This window comes from Macaca thibetana, chromosome 1 (assembly GCF_024542745.1).
Source record: "Macaca thibetana thibetana isolate TM-01 chromosome 1, ASM2454274v1, whole genome shotgun sequence".
In the NCBI taxonomy this organism is placed as follows: Eukaryota; Metazoa; Chordata; class Mammalia; order Primates; family Cercopithecidae; genus Macaca; species Macaca thibetana.
This window is the reverse complement of record NC_065578.1, coordinates 132,931,709-132,954,447: the sequence shown is the minus strand read 5'-3', so window position 1 is coordinate 132,954,447 and position 22,739 is coordinate 132,931,709. Positions and strand designations below refer to the sequence as shown.

Below are 22,739 nucleotides of genomic sequence, written 5' to 3'. Positions count from 1 at the left end.
GCCCACGATCATTTAGCAGGGCTGCTATACTCCAGAATTTTGCCTCCGTGAAGACCTAGGGAATTTGAGCATCTCTACAGAGGTCAGGTTCTTTTTCTAAAATAGTCCAAACCTGTTTTGGCCTACAAAAGGCCCACCATTAACAGAAACCCAAACTCCTTAGCATGCCAGCCAAGAACTTCAGGATTCAGCCTAGTCTCGCCTCCTGCTGATCCTTATGGCTCAGACACACTGAACTTACCATCTCCCAAACGTGACTCGCGCCTTTTCTTGATTCTGTGCTTCCACACCCGGTGAACGCTTTAATTCATCACTTGAATGTCACCCGCGACATGGTCCTGAATTCCTCTATGTGCTACCAGAGCACTTGGGATACACTGAGATTATTCCTTATATTATACTGGATTACATGTAGCTGTGAGAATGTCTGTCTCTTCTCTCATCCCAACTGTGAGCTACTCAAGGGTTAGGGTTATATTCTCTTCATCTCTGTACCCCAGCCAGTGTCTCAGAGTGAATAAAGACATGCCTGTTCATTACAAAGTGAGAAGAAACTACGTTAACATTGTTCTTACAAGAGGAGAACCAGGGCTCTGCAATTTGAAAGGACTTCAACTGTTTTTGACAGAGCCTTACCCCTTGGGTCCTCTGGAGCCCAAGACGATAGCATAAAAGATAACAACTTCATGACTTCTAGTCCAGGCTCGCTGAACAAAGTTGCCTGGGAAGAATAACTGTAGCAGTACAAGTAATGTGGGATAATCTATTTTAATGAAACTCATTATATATATATTTACAAAAAGAATAAAGGAAAAAGACAAAAACAAAAATAGATATTACAGCTTAATAAAAAGTACACTGAGCACTGTGGGCTGGAGGTGGGATACCCACCCGCAGCACGCCCACCCTAATGTGCCGTCTGAGGGCCTGAAGAAAGGACGGTGGGAAGGATACAGGAGGCTCAGCCCAGAGATGCCCCTGTCCTCCTCAGGGGTTCAATGTAGTTTGACCCTGACATTCAACCTTTTATGTCCTTCCCAGTCAGGAAGGTAACTGGGTACAGGGGTGGGGGTGAGGAGCAGAGAGAGGTACAGGGCAGGACGGAAAAAGTAGAAGGATACTGAAGGGCAAATTAGGGTGGGTAACTAGGGAGTTAAACAGGAGCAAGAAGCTTCTATTTGTATTCCCAAAATCTGGCATGAGTAGAGAAGGAGGAGGAAATGGGGAAGGGGAGATGGGAAAGTGGAGTGGAAGAAGGGAGGCAACTTATTTATCTCTCCCTGTCTCTTTTGGATAGTTCCAGTCTTTTATGTTAATCCCAGTCTGAGACAGGCCCAGGGAGGTTCCAGTGACAAATTAGTGGTTGTGTCCCAGTGGGACAGATGCTCTAGGAAGTGAACTGCTGAGCTGGTAGGAAAAGCTGGGGTCCTCCTCAGTATGACACAGCTCCTGGCTCCCGGGGAGCAATGAAAAGGACATCAGCTTTGGCATTGATGCAGTAGGTGACGATGAGGGAGAAGACGAGGATGCCGAAGCCCACTATCAGGGTGATAAACTGCAGGGGGAGGGAGGGCAGGAAAGGAGAAAGGCATTCTCAGAACTCAGTGCCGTTTTTTGGATAATTGGGGTTTGGAGCCATGGGAATTCGGATGCTGGCTCTAAGCACCAAGTATGGAACAACCATGGGCAACATCTCCCCAGCCTACAGACTTTGTCTCCCCATTTGAAAAGAGAAGTGAAGTATCTCTGTTCTTGCTTCCGTCTCGTATTTTAGGCATTTTGAAAGGAGGGCCCATGGCTTTGGTTCTCTTGTGGCACTTACATTACTGACTTGTGACAGGAGCTCAGTACATTAGACTGACTCATCCCAGCTGTGCCAGATGGGGAATGCCAGATGGGAGTGGAAGCTGTGAAGGAGTTCTGGGATCCACAGGAGTTCTCCAGAATGAACACCTACTCAAACTATCTGTGAAGAAAGGTGCTCTCCAGAATGAACACCTACTCAAACTATCTGTGAAGAAAGGCCTCCTGGCTGGGCACAGTGGCTCATGCCTGTAATCCCAGCACTTTGGGAGGCCAAGGCGGGTGGATCACCTGACATCAGGAGTTCAAGACCAGCCTGACCAACATGGTGAAAATCATCTTTATTAAAAATTTAAAAAATTAGCCGGGCATGGTGGCACATATCTGTAATCCCAGCTACTTGGGAGGCTGAAGTAGGAGAATCACTTGAACCTGGGGTATGGAGGTTGCAATGAGCCGAGATCACGCCATTGCACTCCAGCTTGGGCAAAAAGTGAAATTCCATCTCAAAAAAAGGAAAGAAAGAAAAGAAAGAAAAGAGAAAGAAAAGAGAAAGAAAAGAGAAAAAAGAGAAAGAAAGAAAGAAAGAAAGAAAGAAAGAGAAAGAAAGAAAGGAAGGAAGGAAAAGAAAAGAAAGAAAAGAAAGAAAAAGAAAAGAAAGAAAAGAAAGAAGAAAAGAAAGAAAAGAAAGGCCTCCTAAGAGAACACGCTGGCTGACCAGGGACAGATTTGCAGTAAGCTTTTGCTACAGATGTGGGGCAAATGGGAGATGGAAGGGGCTATGTGACACAAGAAAGCAGAAAGAAGTCAAACAGATCCCTGCCACCTCCCCTCCTGCCCTATCTCACCTCAAGCTCTTTGCTGGCGATGAGAAATATCCGGGCACGGATATCTTTCCAGCGGCTCTCAGTCCATGTAGAGTATTCAGTAGAGCTCCACTGACTCAGTTCGAAGGCAGGAGACAAGGCCCTGGCTAATCGTGCAGTGGAACGCACACACCGGGGGAGTCGGTCCGTCTCATTGGAATTCAAAGGGCCCTGGACCCACGAGTACTCATACAGCTGCACAGAAGATGGGCCACAACACATGGCTAGGCCTCTTCTCACTCGTTCCCTGTACCCTCTATCAGTGCCATGCTCTAACCAATTGAGCTAACTGGTTGCTGTCCCTTTATCCTTTAGATGGTCCATTTTCACCCAGGTTCTTCAACACCCAATTGCTGAGGACTGCATCTCTCCACCTCTCCATCCCAACCCCTGGGTCTAACTGGGTCCAGAAGAACCTCCAACTTTCCCAAGGGAAAGGGGCCCCAGGGCACTTCCGACACCCACCACCACTCACATCCTTGTTTTCACTTGGGACTTTACTTGGATCCTGGCACTGCTCTCGGGTGAGGTTGACCACTGTGCCAGTCAAATTTGCCAAGGCATACTGTACAACATAAGTGGTGTTGGTGGGGCTGGAGACAGCGATGTAATGTTGAAGAGGCCCATCACCTGATTGCAGACCAAAGGGAAGGGAAGATTTGGTGGGTGGACGGTGGGTGAAACAAGAAAAGCCCAAGATTGGCAGCAGCCAGAAAGGAGCGCAAGGGGAAAGGATCCATCAAATATGAGAAGAAAGGAAAACAGGGGGTAAGAAAAACAGAGAGGAAAAAGAAAAAAATAGTAAAGGTTAAACCAAAATGACTTTTTCTCTATCCCTTTCCACAGCTAAGGGTCCCATTCCCACACCAGATGCTTACCCAAGTAGGACCTTAGGTCCTGCCTGAGGATAGACTGGAACCATGAGTTGTTGGCTTTAATCAGGAACCCATAGAGCAGGCGGGTAACCTAGGATTGGAACAGTGAGGAGAAAAAACCCTGTGACTTGAAGGGAGCCCAGGGAAAGAATTATCAGCGGAGACCCAGTCATGGGGCAGGAACCAGACTGGCCAGATACACTGGAGTTGGGAGACAGTGGCTGGCTCATAAGATGCAGATGAGGCCCACCTAAGAGCTCTCTGGGGCATCAGGCATTCTCACCGGCATCAACAGTAACATGGAATTCCAAGGTTTGGGACACTAGGGCAAGGGAGGATAGGGACAGCTTGCTGTGTAAACAGAAAGAAGGAGCTAGGGCCCATCTTCTTACCGTTTGGGGATCAGCCTGAACTGTGTCGCTGAAGTTGGTTCCTCCTGCAAGCTCATACAGAGCACGTCCCAGCACCGTGGCCACATCTGCCAGGGCCTGTGGTAGGTGAGGAGGGGGCTGAATGGCCCACCTCTCCTATCCTCAAATGCTAGCTCTTCACTGTGTGCCCCAGGCTCCCACCCAGCCTGACTCAATGCTACCTTGGCAGTGTCTGTTACAAAGTTCAGGTCCTCTTCAGGGCTCAGCCATTCGGGATAGCTCACATTAATGTTCTCAGCAGTGTCGTAAATACTCTGGTAATATCTGCCAGGAAAGCCGGCATGAGCCTTGGCTACATTTAGCCAGGGCTCTGCCCCTCTCCTCCCTCAAATACCCCTTATGCAGGAACTCAGTATCTCATTTTCAGCATCCAGAAGAAAGGGGTGAGAGAAAATCAGGATCCCATACTGAAAAAGGTGTGGAGAACAGGGAAGTAGGAGTGAGGGTGAGGTAGTTACAGAAAATTAAAGATTTTCCTGAGAGACAAGGTAGAAAAGGTGAATGAGCTCAGATCTTTAAACACAGGAGAGATTTCTGTATCATTTGGGCTGGAGATATGGGGACGGCTAAGATGATTTTCAGAGAACTCTGCCATATATCATGAGATCAACTGTATAACTGTTCCAATGAACATTTAGATTTACGGTGGCTGGGAGCAGGAGGTGATTAGCACGTCTTAGGATCAGGTCTGCTCATAGATATCTAAGAATGCACTGATAAAAGCACCATGATGATCCTTATGGAGCCCCAAGGAGATAGACCTTAAGAGGGGCTGAACTCCACAGTCTTTACCATCAGTAAATCCCTGTTTACACAAGTCAAGTCAGCCACATAATCAAATCCAAAATGTGTTCAAATGATGAATCCTCACTTGCCCCAGAGTGGTACAAGGATAGCTTTAGAGGCCGCGCGCAGTGGCTCAAGCCTGTAATCCCAGCACTTTGGGAGGCCGAGACGGGCGGATCATGAGGTCAGGAGATTGAGACCATCCTGGCTAACCCAGTGAAACCCCGTCTCTACTAAAAAAATACAAAAAACTAGCTGGGCGTGGTGGCGGGCGCCTGTAGTCCCAGCTACTTGGGAGGCTGAGGCAGGAGAATGGCGTAAACCTGGGAGGCAGAGCTTGCAGTGAGCTGAGATCCGGCCACTGCACTCCAGCCTGGGCAACACAGCGAGACTCCGTCTCAAAAAAAAAAAAGGATTGCTTTAGAGAAGACAGCTGACCCTAAGTGCTAGGACTGTCACTCCCCTAAATGAGTGAGAAGGTGCTACTTGGCTGGGGTCAGAAACAGAGCTCAAGCATTTTCACTTTGAAACTCATTTGGCCCCAGGGAAGCCTGGCAATCCAGCCTGAGTAAGAAGTCCCCCGTTATCCGAGGCCTCAAGTTAGGAGCAGTTTAAGGGTAACCCGGACCAAGAAAGAGGTGACTAACAGGGCCTTACTATCTCTGGAGCTCCATCAGCTATAGGAGGCACTTTTACCCTCACACTGAACCATGGATGGACACCTACCCCATGTCAAGAACACGGGACATTTCACAGAGTATGAATACTGTTTCCGGCACCTCTGGGTGAGTTCCAGAGAAGGACTGCTTTTTGTCCTCTAGTCAAAGGGCCCCCACCATCCTTTCCATGCTTGTTTGAGATGATGCCCTCTGCTGGCAGCCCTGAGGAACTCAGGACCCTGGAGAGCTTGGGAGCAGTGGAACCATAACTGAGGATTGTGACAGGAGAGGGCTAACGGTGAGGATGATTTTCTAAGATGACTAGACAGTCAAACAAATAAGGGTTTCAGGTCAGATGTGAAAAGGCCACTGAGCAAAGAATACAGATGGACCAGAGATTTTGGAGGGGGCAGTGTGGGAAAGCGGAGGGTAATAACCTTCCTCCCAGACTACAGAATAGACTCTCTTCAAGAATGAAGAGGGTGCAGGGCCAAGTGATTCTTACTTGTTATGGAAGGCACCAGAGTGGTCAGCCAGAACAACACCAGAGATGTTTCGAGCTCGAAGAAATCGCTGCAGGGAAGATGGTGGGAGAGGCTGGGACTGATTTGGCCTCCTGAGGATGACAGCAGGGACGCCAGCACCACTCTTCTCCAATGTGGCCAGGAGATCCTCCACCTGGGGGGAACGAGGGAGATTAACTGATGGGAGGCTGGGGGATGGGAAGCAGGAGGTCTCTTTTAGGCCTGAAATGCTCTATACTTCAAGTCCCCTGCTTGGGGAGCTACCCTGTCTCTAGTAGACCTTTATCCCTCAAGCCTTTTGGGACCAATTTCCTGTAGCTTCCACCATTCTTTTTAGAATTAGAAAATTGGGGCATAAAGAAGAGACCTATTTTTTTCATATTTATAAGGAAATTCTACTGTCTTCAAGACTCTGCTTTATCCTCAGTGGATGCTTCATTTATTACTTATTGTGCAGAATTTCAGGGAGCAAATAATAGAAAACTGTGAGCTGAATGCCAAACAGATAACCAATTCTTTAAATGCTACAGAATTCCACAGCAGGGATGATGCTGAAGGCTGGAATTGCAGAAAGAGGACCACCCGGAAAAAAGCAGACCTAAAGGTGGACATAGAGGGAAGGGAAGGTTTTGAACAAGCAGTGAGGAAAGTGGAGGACAAGTTGGATAGGGAGTGTAACACAGCCAGGAGTTGGGCAGAGCAGCCTTGACAACTGGATCCATGGGGCAGCAAGGCAAGAAGGGAGCTAGTCACTCACCTATCCTTAATGGGCAGTAGTAGTCTGCTAGGCAACAAATGATCAGAGAACTACCCAGTCCAGGGAACCAATGGAATGCCACTGAGCTCCTGATTCTTCCCAGCAGCAACAACAGCTGTGGTGTTCATCCTTTGGCCAACACCCAATCCAATCCTGTCTCCTACCCTGTCTCACAGGCCCTGGGGGTTGGTGGAAACAGGGCAGGGGTTGGGGTCTGGATTCTGAACTGTAGGAACAGGAAATGAGTGGGAGATGCTCAGGTTACCTGGTTCCGTACAGAATCATTTTTCTGAGACACAGGGTCTGTGTGCATCCAAAGCTCTAGTGAGGTTCTTAAGGCCACCTGGGGGGAGGATGAAGAAACAACACTTAGAATCAGTCTCCTGTTCTGGGCCATACCTAGGCGACAGAAGTCAAGGGAAAAGGTGGTGGTTCCTGCAGTTGAGACCACAGAATAACAAAGGAGGAAGTTTTAATTAAAAAGGAAGGGGCTGGGGGACATGCCACATACCTGTCCCAGCTCCACAAATGAGTCCACATTCTCTAACTGCACAGGAAACTTGCCCTTCTCCATATCGTAGACCATCCTCGAGCTGCCAATGTAGTCAAAAGTTTCCTGAGAGATGGAGGAAGGTAGGAGGGGGAACAGAGATTCCAAAGGGTTAGGAGAGCCTTGAAGAAGGCCAGATCATCAAAGCTGTAAGCAAGACGACTGTCTCAGGTCACCTCAACTGCTAGTCAGCTTACAGTCATGCAACTTTGTGCTTCTCTTGGCCCCACATCCCAGCTGTGACTATCCCTCATACGTATGTATTACAAGATTTCTCAAGCCCAGAAATGGGGAAAGCAGCCTCAGTAAAGACCTAAGATGAACATCAACTATAATGTGTCTGCTTCTTAACTGTCCCCCACCTCCAGTGACTCAGCCACAGATGCTGTTCCCTTAGTTTAGGGCTGTGATCCTACTGATGAGAGTCAGGAGCCTCAGGGCTCCTGGATGGAGATAGCAGTAAAGGAGTCCAGAGAGTAAAAGTAAAAGGCCACCTCCAATATATCTTATCAGTGCGGGAAAAAAGGGGCTGGTTACATACCAATTCAGGGTATAAAAGCTTCCTAAAAAGAAGGACTCTAAGCTTCCTAAAATGGAGGAATCTAAAGGGGAGACATACGTAGACACATCCAGAAGCTCTATGCTGATTAACAACTTAGGTCAACTGCCGAGGTCTTCTCCAACCAGTAGCCACTCTCATCCTTACTATCCTCTTTCTTCCCTGCCATTGCACCCCAGCAAAGAGCCCTTACCCCTTGGAAGAAGACAAACATGACATTGCGGGGCAGGGTGGTCACATCGGGTGCCTTTTGCAAAGCTTCAGCAGCAGCCAGCTGGGTGACGAAGGAAGCCACCGCACTTTCAGCCCCTGGGGCCACATTCCAGAAAAAGGAACGACTATCCAGCTAGGTACAACAGAAGAAAAGTCAGGGGATATATACTTTAAAACTGGCCCCAAACCTCCTTTCTTGCTCCAGTCAAGAGAATATACCTGTCCTGCGGCAACGGAGACAACCCAGGAGTCCCACAGCCCAGATTCCTCCCCATTTGAGGCTTCCCAATTTAGCAACTTTGAAATCTGATATGCTAGAAAGGGGCCTACCAGCTCTTTTTGTGCCAGCCCTGCCCATCCTGATCAGAAGCCAACACTCACCCGGGTGGCAGCAACCACAACCCTGTCGTCAGGCTTTAATGTCCCAGTTGTATTTATAGGCTTTAGCATGCTCCACACATTGTAATCAGACAGGGGGTCACAGACGATTTCTAAGCAGGATGAAAACAATGAGAGATCAACAAGGCTAAAGGAGACAGTAGCTATAAAGGCAACACTGGAAAACTTCTGACCAGTGCCCCACGGAATCTAAGTCGTTTTCTCTACTTCCAACAGTCCCGGCTTGGCTTCTCTGCCACGATCCGCTTTAGGAACAAGCTGCCTCAATTTTTCAGAATTGTTTCTAGTTCTCCCACGCAGAGCTCCTTCATGGTGTCTACTCCTTCTCTATTATAGTCTCTCTTAAAATTCCCCGGCCTGGTTCCACTCTCCCTCTGCCCCTTATTCCATTACCCACATGGTTTGGATCTGCCCTACCTGGGTTGATGCTGAAGGTGCTTTGGATGGAGCTGCGCCGCATGCAGGTGGCAGTGCTGATGACAGCGTGCATGTGTGAGAAGAGCTGCATGGCACACAGTGGGAAAGTTGGTGCTGAGCCATTCTGACTCAGGTTGTGATCTTGATAGCACTGAAAGGGGAGATGGACCCCACTGAGACAGCTAGTTGGTGGAGGCCCTCCCCTACGTCCCAGAAGGAGGAGGGCCCAGTTCCATCCTTTTGGGATGAAGCTACACTTTTTTCAGAGACATCTGTCCCTGAGCTATAGTTATCTGGTACAACCACAGGATCTATAAGGTCAAAGAGAAAAACTCATCAAGAGGTACAAAGGGTTGCACTCAGTGGTTTAGCTGGAGATGAAATTATCCCATTCCAGATGGCCAGGCCCAATTGAAAGTTTCAGCCACTGAAAAGACTCAGTGTGATCTGATACAAAGAGCACCAAACTAGAGATAGAAAATCAGATATGACACAGCTAGGAGATCAACTCAACATGCAACTTTGGACAAATCTCTTAACTATTCTATGAGTCAAAATGGAAATACTAGGCCAGAATTAAGGCACAGTAGAGCTAAAAAGAAGCCCAGAAATTACCAAATTGAATCTCTCAATCTCTAGTCCAATGCTTTTTTTTACGATACTAGTGGTTCTTCACGTGCGCTGTGTACCTTGTTTCATATTATTCTTTCAGATATTCTTTGTATTTTCTTCTAGTCTAAAAGGCTTTAATGCTGTGAGCATTAAAGAAGCAGGAGCAAAATGTGGGGAGAGAATGTGAGAAAAATAAACGTCTTGGTTCTTTTTGGAGCAACCATCTTTCAGCAGGTGTACTAGTAGAATGAGCCACCCTCCAAATAGGAGAACCTATAAAATAATCCTCTTTCTTTCTTTCTTTTTTTCTTTTGAGATAGAGACAGGCTGCTCTGTCACCCAGGCTGGACTGCAATGGTGCCATTTCAGCTCACTGAAACCTCTGCCTCCCGGCTCAAGTGAACCTCCTGTCTCAGCCACCTGGGTGGCTGGGACTACATGCACACACCACCACAACTGGCTAGAAAAATAATCTTCTTTCTAACTGGAACTGCTAGGAGCTGGCAGAGTCATTACCTGCTTGATGACCTTGGTTTCATTTTCATCTTCAAGAAGAAAGATGGGGAAACTAAAGTCTTCATAAGCCAAACCATTGCCCAGTGAGTTCCACTGTATTTCTCTGCAGTGAGCAAACTCTGGCCCATAGGAGTTGGAGTAAACACCTGAAGGGAAGGATGGGGAATAGGCGGACTGGTTACTGGGACACCAAGTAGTTAGGAATCCAGTGAGGGAGGAAGAATCTTACAGTTGGAACTAAGAGTTCAAAAGCAGATGGTGACTCAAAGAAGCAGGCATGATGTCTATCACCATCCACACTAAAATGGAAAGACAATGGTATCAGGGAGTCTTAGGCTATAAGATTAGGGATGTGAACATGTGACAAAAAGAGATGATGCCATGTAAGGCAAAGGAAAGGGAAGCAGGAGAGGGAAGGGATGAGCAGCAAGGACAAATAAACACTACCTCCTGTTTGGGAGTCAGTTACTGACACCACACACAGACACAAACACACATACATCCCTCACAAAGACATAAGACCGAAGCAACAATGAGCCTTAGGTGACAGTAGGCTCTCCTGATCCTTTGGGACACTTACCAAACCCATCATTTGGGCACTGCACACTAGGAGAGAATCCTGAGGCAGGATTGGGCTTGGTCAAGGACACTGCAAGACCAGCAATTCGGCTGGTTCTCCCTTTTAGCTTCTCCATTAAATCCCTGGAATAGGAAAGGAATTCCATGAAGGAACACAGGAAGGTGTCGGACAGCCTGACACCCTGCCCTCCAGGATGGAAACAAATGGGGAACTAGTGAAATCATACTGTTGACTTATTTCTTCCCTTTCAGTCTCTAACTTCTGAGTCTGGAGTATGATCTGCTCTAAAAAGTAGAGGTCTAGTGAGTCAGCACCCCAGGAAGGAAGGGGAGGGGTACCCAGGGTTACTCAGGGACAAGATAGGTGAAATTTGGCCCTGAGCTCAAGATCATTTCTTTTGATGGTACACCTTTCCTTCTGAGGACCACCCTGCCTTCTCCCCTGACCAGACTAGGGCAGCCAAGGGAAGTTTTCACTAATAAGTGGGAGGACTGTTCACTGGAACTTTCCCTCTATGGATGTTTTCCCAGCAGATATATCTATTCTTACCTGGTAAAAAGCTTGCTCTCCAGCAGAACCATGTAAGGGGGGTTGGGGCCATCAGTCAATACCCACTGTAGGTCCTCTTCTCTCTCTACTACGTGGATAACCCCTGTGTCTCCACTAATTGAAGCTGCCAAGACAGAATGAGTTAAATTAAAGCTCCCACAGTTGATAATTCTCACTCTGCCTCACTGATTCTGCATATCTTTTATCCCTAAAGATGTCACAACATATTTGGGTGAATACAGGCACCTCTAGATTTGAACTGAAAAGCTGTTGCCCGAGCTCCATCTGAAGTTTATCAGGAGGGAATGGAATATAAAAGAGCACAAGAGGACTCATTATATGCCAGAAAGGTTCTGTGAACTTCATTTTCTTGCTCTCTGCCCCCAACCTTATTTAGCCATATACATAAGATTCTACAACAACAGACACCAAAGTTTTCAAACCTATATTTTCTCCAGGAAATGCCACTAAATCTCTAGCTCAGGGTTTTAGCTTTGAATCTTCCTTTGTGAAAACACATGCATAGATGCCCTTGGCCTCAGGAGCCTTCCTGGATCGGCATTCCTTTTGCCCTTTTTGGGAATGACTTTACTTGCTTCTGGCCGGTTTTAGATGAGGTTAATCAAGAACTCTGAGGTTTCTAAAACAGAGCTTCCCAATTGATGAGCCTTGAATGGATCAGAGATGTGCTCTCATTGGTTCTCCTCATTCCAGGAAACCTAGGGTTTCCAAAGTCACCTGCAGCCAGGAGGAGTCTACTTATCATTTACCCCAGGATGCCCTGAAAATATCACCCATTTCTCTATGTGCCAGGATGCCATACAAATAACATTTTCCATGTGTCTCATGACATAATAAAGATTGGGAAGCACTGTATTAGAGGATGGATACCCAGAATCCAGAATACTTTGAATTCTACATAATTCAAGACATTAGGTAATACTCCTTAAGTCCCCAGTGATGTGTGTAGAGATATCCTAGGGTCTCCCTGTGAGTCTTCCCCCAACAGAAAATTGGATGTGTCATTCATAAATTATTTAAGACCAGTAGTTCTCAGCCCTGGCTGTGTATCAGAATCACTTTAGAGTTTTAAATGCCCGCCTCGGCCCCCCAAAGTGCTGGGATTACAGGAGTGAGTCACCATGCCTGGCCCTTGCCATAGCATTTAAAACATGGGAAAAGGAACAGATAGTGTGGCAACTAAAACATATATAACTTCGGCCAGGTGCAGTGGCTCATGCCTCTAATCCCAGTACTTTGGGAGGCCGAAGTGGTTGGATCACTTGAGGTCAGGAGTTCGAGACCAGCCTGGCCAACATGGCGAGACCCCATCTCTACTAAAAATACAAAAATTAGCCAGGTGTGATGGCACATACCTGTAATGCTAGCTACTCAGGAGGCTGAGGCAGGGGAATCGCTTGAACCTGGGAGGTGGAGGCTGCAGTGAGCTGAGATTGTCCCACAGCATTCCAGCCTGGGTGACATAGTGTGACTCCAACTCTCACACACACACACCCACCCACTCCAAAACTTCAACTCCAGGGAGGACAGGAAGAAGACAAACTATGATACTGGACTGAAAAAAACCTGGATTCTAATCTGGATTCCAACTAGCAATGGTGTAGTCTTAAGTAACTTGCTTATTTTCTCTGGGCCTTCGATGAGGAGGTTTTCTACCTCTGTTCATCTCATACTGTGGGGATAGATGAAAGAAGGAAGAAAGGATAGAAGGAGGGAGGGAGGGAAAAGAAATCTATTTATAGCCCCCTTTCAAAACTTTAAATTGTCCAAGAGAAGCAGAGCACTATAATGAGAAATCAAACCTGGGTATCACTTTTTCTCCTTAGTTTTATCACGTTAGCTACACTAATTAAAAAGGGCGCAGCCTACTCAGAAAAGACAGATATGACAAAGTAAGACTTAGAAATAAGTACGTTGAAAAGGAAACAAGATCTTAATGAGGCAGTGGCCAGAGTCCCGCTTGCCCCCTCTTGTTTCTCTGTACTGGCACTTGGCTTTACCTCCAGAGGCTTTGCTTCCCACAGAGCTGTTTTAAGAACATAGAGCAGAATGACTCATTCCCAAAGGAGTTTTCTTAGAGCCCAGTTACAAGAAGATGGGGTCCTGGCCTTCTGTACTTTATAGTGAGGTTCCAGCAAGACCAGCAGTCTGATCTCAGCCCACCCTGGACCTAGCTCTCTTCTACCTACAAACCAGTTCAGAAACTAAGTCCAGAGGGCTGGGCACGGTGGTTCATGCCTGTAATCCCAGCATTTTGGGAGGCCAAGGCGGGCAGATCACGAGGTCAGGAGTTCGAGACCAGCCTGGCCAACATGGTGAAGCCCCGCCTCTACTAAAGATACAAAAAAGTATCCGGGCATGGTGGCACACACCTGTAATCCCAGCTATTCAGGAAGCTGAGACAGGAGAATCACTTTAACCTGGGAGGCAGAGATTGCAGTGAGCTGAGATCGTGCCACTGCAGTCCAGCCCAGGCGAGAGGGTGAGACTCCATCTCAAAAAAAAAAAAAAAAAAGAAACTAAGTACAACAAAAACTTTATTTGGGGCTGATTGGAACCAGTCAACCTACTCCCAGTGCTCTGTATAGCAGGGACACGGGGCAATGAACAGATACTATAGCTCAGGGAAAGATGGCTAAAAAAGTAGTAACTGCTTCCATGAACAAGTCCTTCACTTCTCAGTGTCCCAGTTTTCTCTTACCAAATTGGAAGAAGGCTTCAGGAAATTATACAGCACTTCTGAGATCACCCTCTTTACCTAGCATCATCAATAACCATCTATTAAGAGATATTTGACTTTCAGTTTTACGCAAGTATTCCAACCATTATTCCAGGGGTAAACTGAAATTCAGAGGTGATCAATTTGATGATGAGAAAGCCAATATCAGACCCCAAGTTTCCTGCTTATCTGCAAAACTACCTTCTGACAGAGCTATTGTCCATAGGAAACAAAATCTGAAGACAGCAGGTTAGCCTTTAGATTACTACTTTTCCTGCCCTATGATTTTAACAGTTTTTAAAGCCATAGTGTCGTGGAACCTTCTTTTGAAACACACAAAGTGTAAAAATAAGTGGCCTCACTGTCAGTTGAATTTAAGGAAAAACAAAGTTTTAAAAAAGGATAAATAGAATGCTTCACTAATTCCTCCTGCAATTATTTGGCATTTTCTTTTTTCTTTTTTTTTTTTTTGAGACAGCGTCTCACTCTGTCACCTACGCTGGTGTACTGTGGCACAATCTCTGCTCACTGCAACCTCCACCTCCTGGGCTCAAGTGATTCTCCGTCCTCCACCTCCTGAGAAGCTGCGACTATAGGCACGCCACAGCAGCCAGCTAATTTCTGTATTTTTAGTAGAGATGGGGGGTTTCACCATGCTGGGCAGGCTGGTCTCAAACTCCTGACCTCAAGTGATCCACCCGCCTTGGCCTTCCAAAGTGCTGGGATTACAGGCATGAGCCACCGCACCCAGTCTATATGGCATTTTCAACGCCTTCTCTTTAAATAGTTCATTGCCTTTAAGAAGCCCATTTTGGTTCCAAAAAGTTCAGAGTGCAAGTGATGACTGGACACCATAGAATATGAGACTTTTTTCTCCTTAAAAAAAGTGTAATAGGGTGGTTAAGAGTCCTGGCTCGGCTGGGCACGGTGGTTCACGCCTGTAATCCCAGCATTTTGGGAGGCCAAGGCAGGTGGATCACTTGAGGTCAGGAGTTGAGACCAGCCTGACCAACATGGTGAAATCCTGCCCCTACTAAAAATACAAAAATTAGCTGGGCATGGTGGTGAGTGGCTGCAGTCCCAGCTACTTGGGAGGCTGAGGCAGGAGAATCACTTGAACCCGGAAGGCAGAGGTCACAGTGAGCCAAGATGGTGTCATTGCACTCCAGCCTGGGGAACAAGAGTGAAACTCTGTCTCAAAAAAAAAAAAAGAGTCCCAGTTTAGTGCTTGAGCCACCAGATCCTGGCATCATCACTTATTACCAGTATGATCTTGGGAAAGTTACTCAACTTCTTTAAGTTTTAGTTTCATCATTTATAAAGTGACAACAATAGTAAGACCTATTTTACGGGGTTGTCGTGGGGGTTATATGAGATGCACATGTAAAAAGCTTGGTATGCAGCATTTACTAAATGTCAGTTCTTATTAATTATCTTGCCTAGCTTGACAGACCGTTCTCTACAACTGCCTACTCTCAGTCCAGTATGAGTGTCAGAACTCCCAAGCAGGACATGACTGTTACTTACTATCTAGGGCACAGACAAATATCAATGTCCATAAACATGAATCCCAGTCTCAACTCACACTGGCAGCCAATCTGATGAGTGGCGTTGAGCAGGCGAACACAGGGAGCTGTTTTATTTAAGGGGATATATATCTTCCTCTCCACTGAGTTTCCCCTGCACAAACCTGATTGGAAGATAAAAAGTGTTAGAAAAAATTGAGACACAGGTATTAGCTTCTATCATGTAATTAACCTGATGTATGGCTTGGGTAAATCATTCAATATCACACTTTCTAAAATGAGGTTAAAGTCCATTATTCTTACTTCTTGCGCACATTATTGTAACAGATACATGCTCTACATGGCACTCAGCTATGTGCCTCAAAGGGTTATTAAAAAGTCCATGTAGCGTCATTGACAGTGACACTAAAAGAGAGAAAACTTGGTCAAAGGAAAGATGTTTGACCTTAGATTTGCCAAATTCTGGTTGCACAGGTGATCACACTTCTGCTTGTATATCCTGTATGTATATTACTAACCAGTTAATACAAAGGTGCTGGGCTAAGAAAACTTTCTGAGACATTTTTCCAAGAGTGTGAACAGAATTGAGAGAAACCTTATGACATACACTGGTCAGTTAATTTAACATCAGTAGGTCATTTGTGTGCCCACAGTGTGGGGCAGCTGTAGTTTCTCCTTTGAGGATCTTTAAAAACAATGTGAACTAGGGGAAGGCACAGTCATAGTTATATACAGACATTTGCATTTTAGGGCGTGACCAACTAAAAAGCCATGTATCAGTAAATAAACGCGTATAAGCAAACAGTCAAGTATATTATAAATGCCAAAAGTTCCTTGAATCGTTACTTCACGGTTTGGACAGTTAAGAGTACCCATATCTTACCTTATTCTTGCTTTACTGATTAAAAAAACAAAAACAAAAACAAAACCTGAGGCAAGGCAGAGGGACACAGACTTTGGGTGTAACCAATAGAGGAAGAAATAAGAAATCTACCTTTTAAGCGCCGCACAGCACCCACAGAACAAGATTGCTTTCGTCTCAAAAAGTCTAAACGCGGGGAAGAAAGCTAACTTTCACACCTGTTTCTTTCGACTGTGGGGTGGGTGGCTGGGGTTGTGGGAAAAACGAGGCATCTGGACAAAGTGGGAGAGGGTCGAGTTCGAAGTCCAGGAAGAGGCCTAGAGAAGGGAGTGAAGCGACACGACATGCTGCGGGGGAGAAGGGACCTTTAGGTCCAGGCAAAGGGGGAACTTCTGTCGTGGGAACGAAAGAGAAAGAGGATTTACAGGGTGGGGGGACAGAGGGGCAGCAGGAACCAGAAGGGAGACAGTGGCGCTCGCGGCTGGGCCGATCCGGAGAGTTCCCTTTAGAGAACGGAGCTCACGGGTGGGGAGGCCTCACCTGCTAGTAGGACGCAGAAAGACAGAAGACGAAGGAGACCCCGACTTCCCGGGTCAGCCCCAGAGCCACCCCCTGCCGTGGCCATCTTGCCTCTCTGCTGAGCGGAAGCCCCCGTTCGGCTCCTGCCGGGTAGCGGCCTCTCTAGGCTACCACTGACACCATCTCTGTGGCCCGGAGCCCAACAGACCGGAAGTTCCTGTTTCCAGGAGCTTCCGGAAACCGCGGCAGAGGGTAGCTGACGTGGAGGCGTCCGAAGGGCAGCAGGGTGTGTCGGGGCTCGGATTAAAACATCGGAGTCGGAGACCTGAGAGATGCTAACCAAATTCGAGACCAAGAGCGCGCGGGTCAAAGGTAGTGGAGAAAAAAGGAACATGGAGGTTGGATGTCAAGAGCGGCGCAGACACCGGGGAAGAGAAAATGGGTAGACGTGCTGGCCGAAGTGGGCCCACTAGACGGACCCAGAGGAAGACGGAGGGTGGGAGAGAGGTTAGGCCTGGCTAGCGGTTCTCCAGTCCCCTCTTCTTTGGTGTGTCCTTGGGCTTCGATTTACCTATAAAGTGGCTCCCACACTGTAGGTGATTCCTTAGACCACCTCCCTATTCTTTCTTCTCCCTTTCTCTCTTTGCTGTGCTCCCAACTTGTATTGTTCTGCTCCAAAGGCCCTGTGACCTGTTGACTTTTTGATTGTGTTATATGGAGTGGCCCTGGGGCTTGAGTCTCGATCTATGTTACTTGCACCCGAGTCAGTAGCTTTTTTGGAGACGTGTAGTGGCTACCTCACTTAAGGAGGCCTTGGCTGCAGCATCTCAACATCAGTACCTTCATTCGGCTTTATTCACTACCCGGAAGTAGTACTTTGAGGCTTATAACCCCAATAAAGTCTCAACTTGATAGGGTTGCCAGATAAAATGCAGGACACCCAGTTAAATTTGAATTTCAGGTAAACAATGAATAGTTTTTTTAGTCTGTCCTTGCTTACCAGAAGTTCACATATATCTGGGCATCTCGTATTTTTATTTGCTAAGTATGGCGACTCTAGAGCTCGAGTGTGGGTCGTTGGGGGTGGAGGGCAAATACTGAGATCTCAGTATTAGCCTCAGAATGTTAAAATGTGAAAGGCAGAGAGAAGTAAGGTCTCCAGAGACCTGGAAAAAATAGTATCTAGAGTATGTAGTAAGATGCAGCGTAACAAAATGGTTAGTCTTTGAAGTGGTTGGTCTTTGAAGTCAGATGGGCTTGCTTTGGAATCCTGAGACATCCACTAACAAGCTGTATGACTTGGGTGACTTAAGGTCTCTAAGTCTCTATTTCCTCATCTGTAAAATAGTCTTTTATAGAAAGAATTAAAATGAGAAAGTATGGAATGTATTTATTACAGCACCTGGTGTAGACTCAGTAGTGCAAAAAGTGGAGGCTGCTCTCAATGTGTGAATATATTCTGAGCAGTTTCTAAGTCTCTTGGGAAACTTGACCTTGAAAGGTGGGTACCATTAAGAATTTCTGAGACCTGTGTAGGTGAAATGGGTCTTCATAATCTTTCAGTTTTCTTTTCTGCTCCTAATTTCTTGCTGGGCAGTAGAGAAGGAAAAACAAAGATGTTGTAATAATTGAGGGCAAACATCCATTGTTGAGTGTACTTATATATCATAATGGAAAAAAAAAGAGAACCTAATGGAAAAATAGACAATTTAGAAGAAAAATTGTAAATGTTCAATAAATAATTAAAATAGTTCCACCTCACTAGTAATGAAAGAAATGCAAAAAAAAAAAAAAAAAAAAAAAAAGTGAAGTTACTTTCTTGGGGGGAGGGTCTTAGATTTATAAAACAAAACAACAAATAGCTGATAACATCCTGTGTGCAAAATGGGCACCTCCATAAACTTCATGAGACTGTATATTGATACAGTGTTTTTACATTTAAATATATGTACTAAAATGTTAAGTGCACATATTCTATTCCTGAGCAATCTCACTTACAGGTCTTTAGCCTAGAGCAGTAATAATGCAAATAGGCTAGATTATGTGTAGAAGTATCTTCAGTAGGCTCTTCTGATAGCCAAAAATTGGGGGACAAAGGTAAATGCCTGTTAGAATAATGTAAAAGTTTGCAGAACAACATCATAATGTGATCCCCACTTTCATAAAATAGTAAGGCCTATGTCTATGTGTAACTGCATTAAAAATTTGAAAGGGTACACTCCAAACTGTTAGTAGTTGTTACCTCTGGGGACTTCCATTTCCAGTCTTGATAGAATAACAAACAAAATGTATGAAACAAAGGTTCATACATTGCTCACAGACGTTGGGTGACACGCAGTGCAGGGAAATGATTCTTGAGAGAAGGGAAATAAACAAGGTGAGTCCTATGATTGTCATAGATTACTGCCTAGAGAGTTTTCAGGCTTCAGTGAAAAGGGGAATCCCTTGTTCTTTCTGAGGAGACAAAAGTTTAGAGTGTGGGGAAGCAAAGATGCTAGATTTTGCAGGGCAAAATACTGGAGAAGAGGGGGCTGCAGAGAGAGAGCACTAGAGGTCTGCAGGATGTCCTCTCGGGTCTTTGAGTACTGATCTGCATGTGAGAAAACTATTCAAAACCTGACGAAGAACCACTGGAAAGGAGAAGGCAGAGCAATCCCCAGAGCTCACACAGGGCTGGGACTAGTTTGTGTTCCTACTGGCCAGAATGGAAAGACTTCCTGATATTATAGAGCTTCAAATAGAGACCTCAGATGGGCTATTGCTTTAATAATGGTTCCAGATTAAGCCTAGAATGAAGGCTGCTGTAGCCCCCCTGTAATAGAACCTAAAAGCAAGCCTTGAACGGATCAACTGATTCCAAGTAACTTAATTGCATCCTAGAGCAAAGCCCAACAATATTTAAAGGAATATAACAAACATCTAGTACCAAACATAAAATTCATGATGTCTGGCATCCAGTAAAAAATCATCAAGTGCGTCGAATGAATAAATGAGCCTAGGATTAACCTTGCTGTTTCTTTTTCTTATCAGAATTGACAGAAGGTGACATCATGGGGCTTAGTTAGCTCATTGTATCATTTTCTATTTTTTTCAGGGCTCAGCTTTCACCCCAAAAGACCTTGGATCCTGACGAGTTTACATAATGGGGTCATCCAGTTGTGGGACTATCGGATGTGCACTCTCATTGACAAGTTTGATGAACACGATGGTGAGATATTTCTAAGAGGAAGTTAAAGGAGTATAAGTATTTATCATATCCTGGGGTATTTAAAGCCTTGTTTGACATGGATTCTTCTATGATTAAAGAATGTGGAAGTGATAAAACTGAAAAATCCTGAATAGGAATCACCTTAGATATTAGAAAGGATAGCTCTCTCTAACATACATTGCCTGCCTTCTCTACCAGGTCCAGTGCGAGGCATTGACTTCCATAAGCAGCAGCCACTGTTCGTCTCTGGAGGAGATGACTATAAGATTAAGGTACAGAGGGTCTGTCATGACTGAGAATAAAGAACAGAGGATGTGGGAAGGTTTGGGAATCATGAAAGGGACTGAAAGACAGGGAAGTTCATTCATAAAGAGCTCAGGCTTTTGACAACATTATCTGGAGAACTTACCCAGCAAACATTTATTGAATGGTTACTGTGTACCAGACACTGTTTTCTTTTTTGGGAATTCAAAAATAAATAAGAAATGACTTCTGTTTTCAAGGAGCTTTTATTCTAATAGAGGAGATAAACATATATCCAAGTAATAGCATGTACAGTTTGGTGAGTGATGTAATAGAGAGAGATTCACAGTGAAATAGGAAAGAGCAGTACAGGTGCAAAGACAAAAGGCACGATACAGCTAGATACAGGGCAACTCTTATTAGTTTTGTATGGAGAAAACCTGAAGAAATGTTGAGAGAAGGGGCAGAAGATGAGAGGGGCCAGATCATGGAGTACCTGTTTGCAGCACTCAGGAGTTTAGATGTTATCATGCAGATAACAAGGAGCAATTTAAGGAACTTAAATACAGGAGTGATATCAGATTTATATGTTTTTAAAATGATTACTTGGTGGTAATTAAAGAAAAGATTGGATGATTTGGGCAGAACTGGAGGCAAAGATTCCAGTCAGGAAACCTGAGCTTAGGTAGTAGCATTTGAAATGGAGAGAAGGAGATGGATGTGAGAATTTAAGGAAATGAATCAGTATATCCGTTGGATGATAGTCAATAAGGAGAAATAAATAAGATGGCCAATAAGGAGAAATAAAGGCCAATAAGGAGAAATAAATGGGATGACTTTCAGGCTTCTAGTTTAGGTCACTGGGTAAAGGGGGTGTCATTAACTAGGAAGGGAAAATCAGGAGGAGATAGTTTTCTGGAGTGGAAGAGAATGGGTAATGAATTCCATCTTGTCTCTGATAATTTTGAGGGAGCTAAGAGACAGTCTAGTTGAGGTGTCTGTGCTAGAAATATATTTGTGATTCGTCATCATGAAGGGAGGAGCCAAAGGAGAAGCAGTAGAAGATATTGCTCAAGGAGTACGTTGAATAAGAAGATAGACCATCATTTAAGGGAGAGAGAGGAAATAGAGTTAGTATGGGAAACAGTGATTTGAGGGGTTCAAGATGAACCAAGAGGGAGAAGAAGCCCCTTGCATGCCAAGGAAGAAGAGAATTTTGGGAAGGAGAAAGCGTTTAGAATAAGATCAAGACTGAGAAATAACCTTTAAAGTGCTTAATTTGGAAGGCCTTAGTATAAAAAGAGGAAGCAGACAGAATGTAGGCAATTCTTTGAAGACGATTGACTATCATAATAGCGAAAGTTAGAGCCAGAGACTAGCAACCTATAAAAATAAATCAAAATTTCCTTTATTTACTTCCTTTAGTTGTTTTCATTAAGTCTATCTATCAAACCAAACCAGTGAAATTTACTTGATAAAAAGGTAAAGCCTTTTTCATAAGCAACTTCAAGAAGTTATATATTGTGATTATACCACAGAACTTAGGTGACAGGAGTAATGAGTGACAGCTGCCTACAGAGAAAAGAGCTATTGGAATTATAGGAAGGACATTTATTTCTGTTTTCTAGTTTTTAAGCACCACATCCTGGGGCAATCAAAACTCAAATCACCTGATAGATCTCAGAAGCCCATAAGGATATCACCTCATTATAATATTTTTGTATTTGTTGTTTATAGTGATGAACATTGAGTATCAAGAATGGTTAACTTGGGATTCTTATAATCTGTTTAAAAAGGAAAAACTGGGTGTTAATTAAGAAAAAAGTTTTCCCAAAATGACTAATACTTTGGAAAAGAAATAATCTTCCACTTATGAAATGTCCAGAATAGGTAAATCTATTGAAACAGAAAGTAGACTAGTGATTGTCTAGGGTTGGAGGGGTTGGGAGGAAATGAGGAGTGATGGCTAATGGGTATGAATTTCTTAGGGGAGTGAATAAAAATGTCCTAAAATTGATGGTTGCACAACTGTGAATATAGTAAAAACCATTGAATTTTATACTTTAGATGAATAAATTGTATGGTATTTGAACTGTATCTCAATAAAGCTATTATTAAAACAAAGGAATTCTTTACTAGGTGGTAGGTGTATAGTACTATCATTTGGTGGAGTTTTTTTTGTTTGTTTGTTTGTTTGTTTGTTTTTTGTGACCGAGTCTGCGCTGTCGCCCAGGCTGGAGTGCAATGGCGTGATCTCGGCTCACCGCAACCTCCACCTCCCGGGTTCAAGTGATTCTCCTGCCTCAGGTTCCTGAGTAGCTTGAATAACAGGCATGCGCCACCACGCCCGGCTAATTGTGTATTTTTAGTAGAGATGGGGTTTCTCCATGTTGGTCAGGCTGTTCTCAAACTCCCAACCTTGGGTGATCTTCCTGCCTCAGCCTCCCAAAGTGCTGGGATTACAGGCGTGAGCCACCGTACCCAGCCCATTCAGTGGTTTTAATTAATTTAATTTCTCTGATGACTAATAAACTTGAACATTTTT

The 22,739-nt window shown here is 45.0% G+C and overlaps 3 protein-coding genes across 4 annotated transcripts in view; 2 read left to right on the top strand and 1 right to left on the bottom strand.

Annotated features, from left to right (window-relative positions):
* Positions 1-22,739, top strand: part of PEX19 (peroxisomal biogenesis factor 19) — an 84,173-nt gene that overhangs the window by 2,420 nt on the left and 59,014 nt on the right. The window lies entirely within an intron of this gene.
* Positions 753-17,181, bottom strand: NCSTN (nicastrin). Its single transcript, XM_050757501.1, has 17 exons — positions 16,765-17,181; positions 15,422-15,526; positions 11,097-11,220; positions 10,548-10,669; positions 9,968-10,113; positions 8,840-8,990; positions 8,405-8,514; positions 8,004-8,156; positions 7,213-7,317; positions 6,967-7,044; positions 5,926-6,098; positions 4,137-4,239; positions 3,937-4,032; positions 3,548-3,635; positions 3,145-3,299; positions 2,652-2,864; positions 753-1,555 (listed from the first exon to the last, which is right to left on the bottom strand). Exons 1-17 carry the CDS (start codon positions 17,135-17,137, stop codon positions 1,433-1,435), a joined length of 2,418 nt encoding a protein of 805 aa, XP_050613458.1. The 5' UTR covers positions 17,138-17,181; the 3' UTR covers positions 753-1,432.
* The window catches only part of COPA (COPI coat complex subunit alpha), a 50,800-nt gene continuing 45,048 nt past the window's right edge, over positions 16,988-22,739 (top strand). For both annotated transcript variants that reach the window (XM_050757356.1, XM_050757345.1), the window contains exons 1-3: positions 16,988-17,115; positions 19,838-19,951; positions 20,150-20,223. In XM_050757356.1, coding sequence (XP_050613313.1) covers positions 17,076-17,115; positions 19,838-19,951; positions 20,150-20,223 — 228 coding nt within the window. In that variant the 5' untranslated portion in view covers positions 16,988-17,075. The remainder of the gene's footprint in view (positions 17,116-19,837; positions 19,952-20,149; positions 20,224-22,739) is intronic.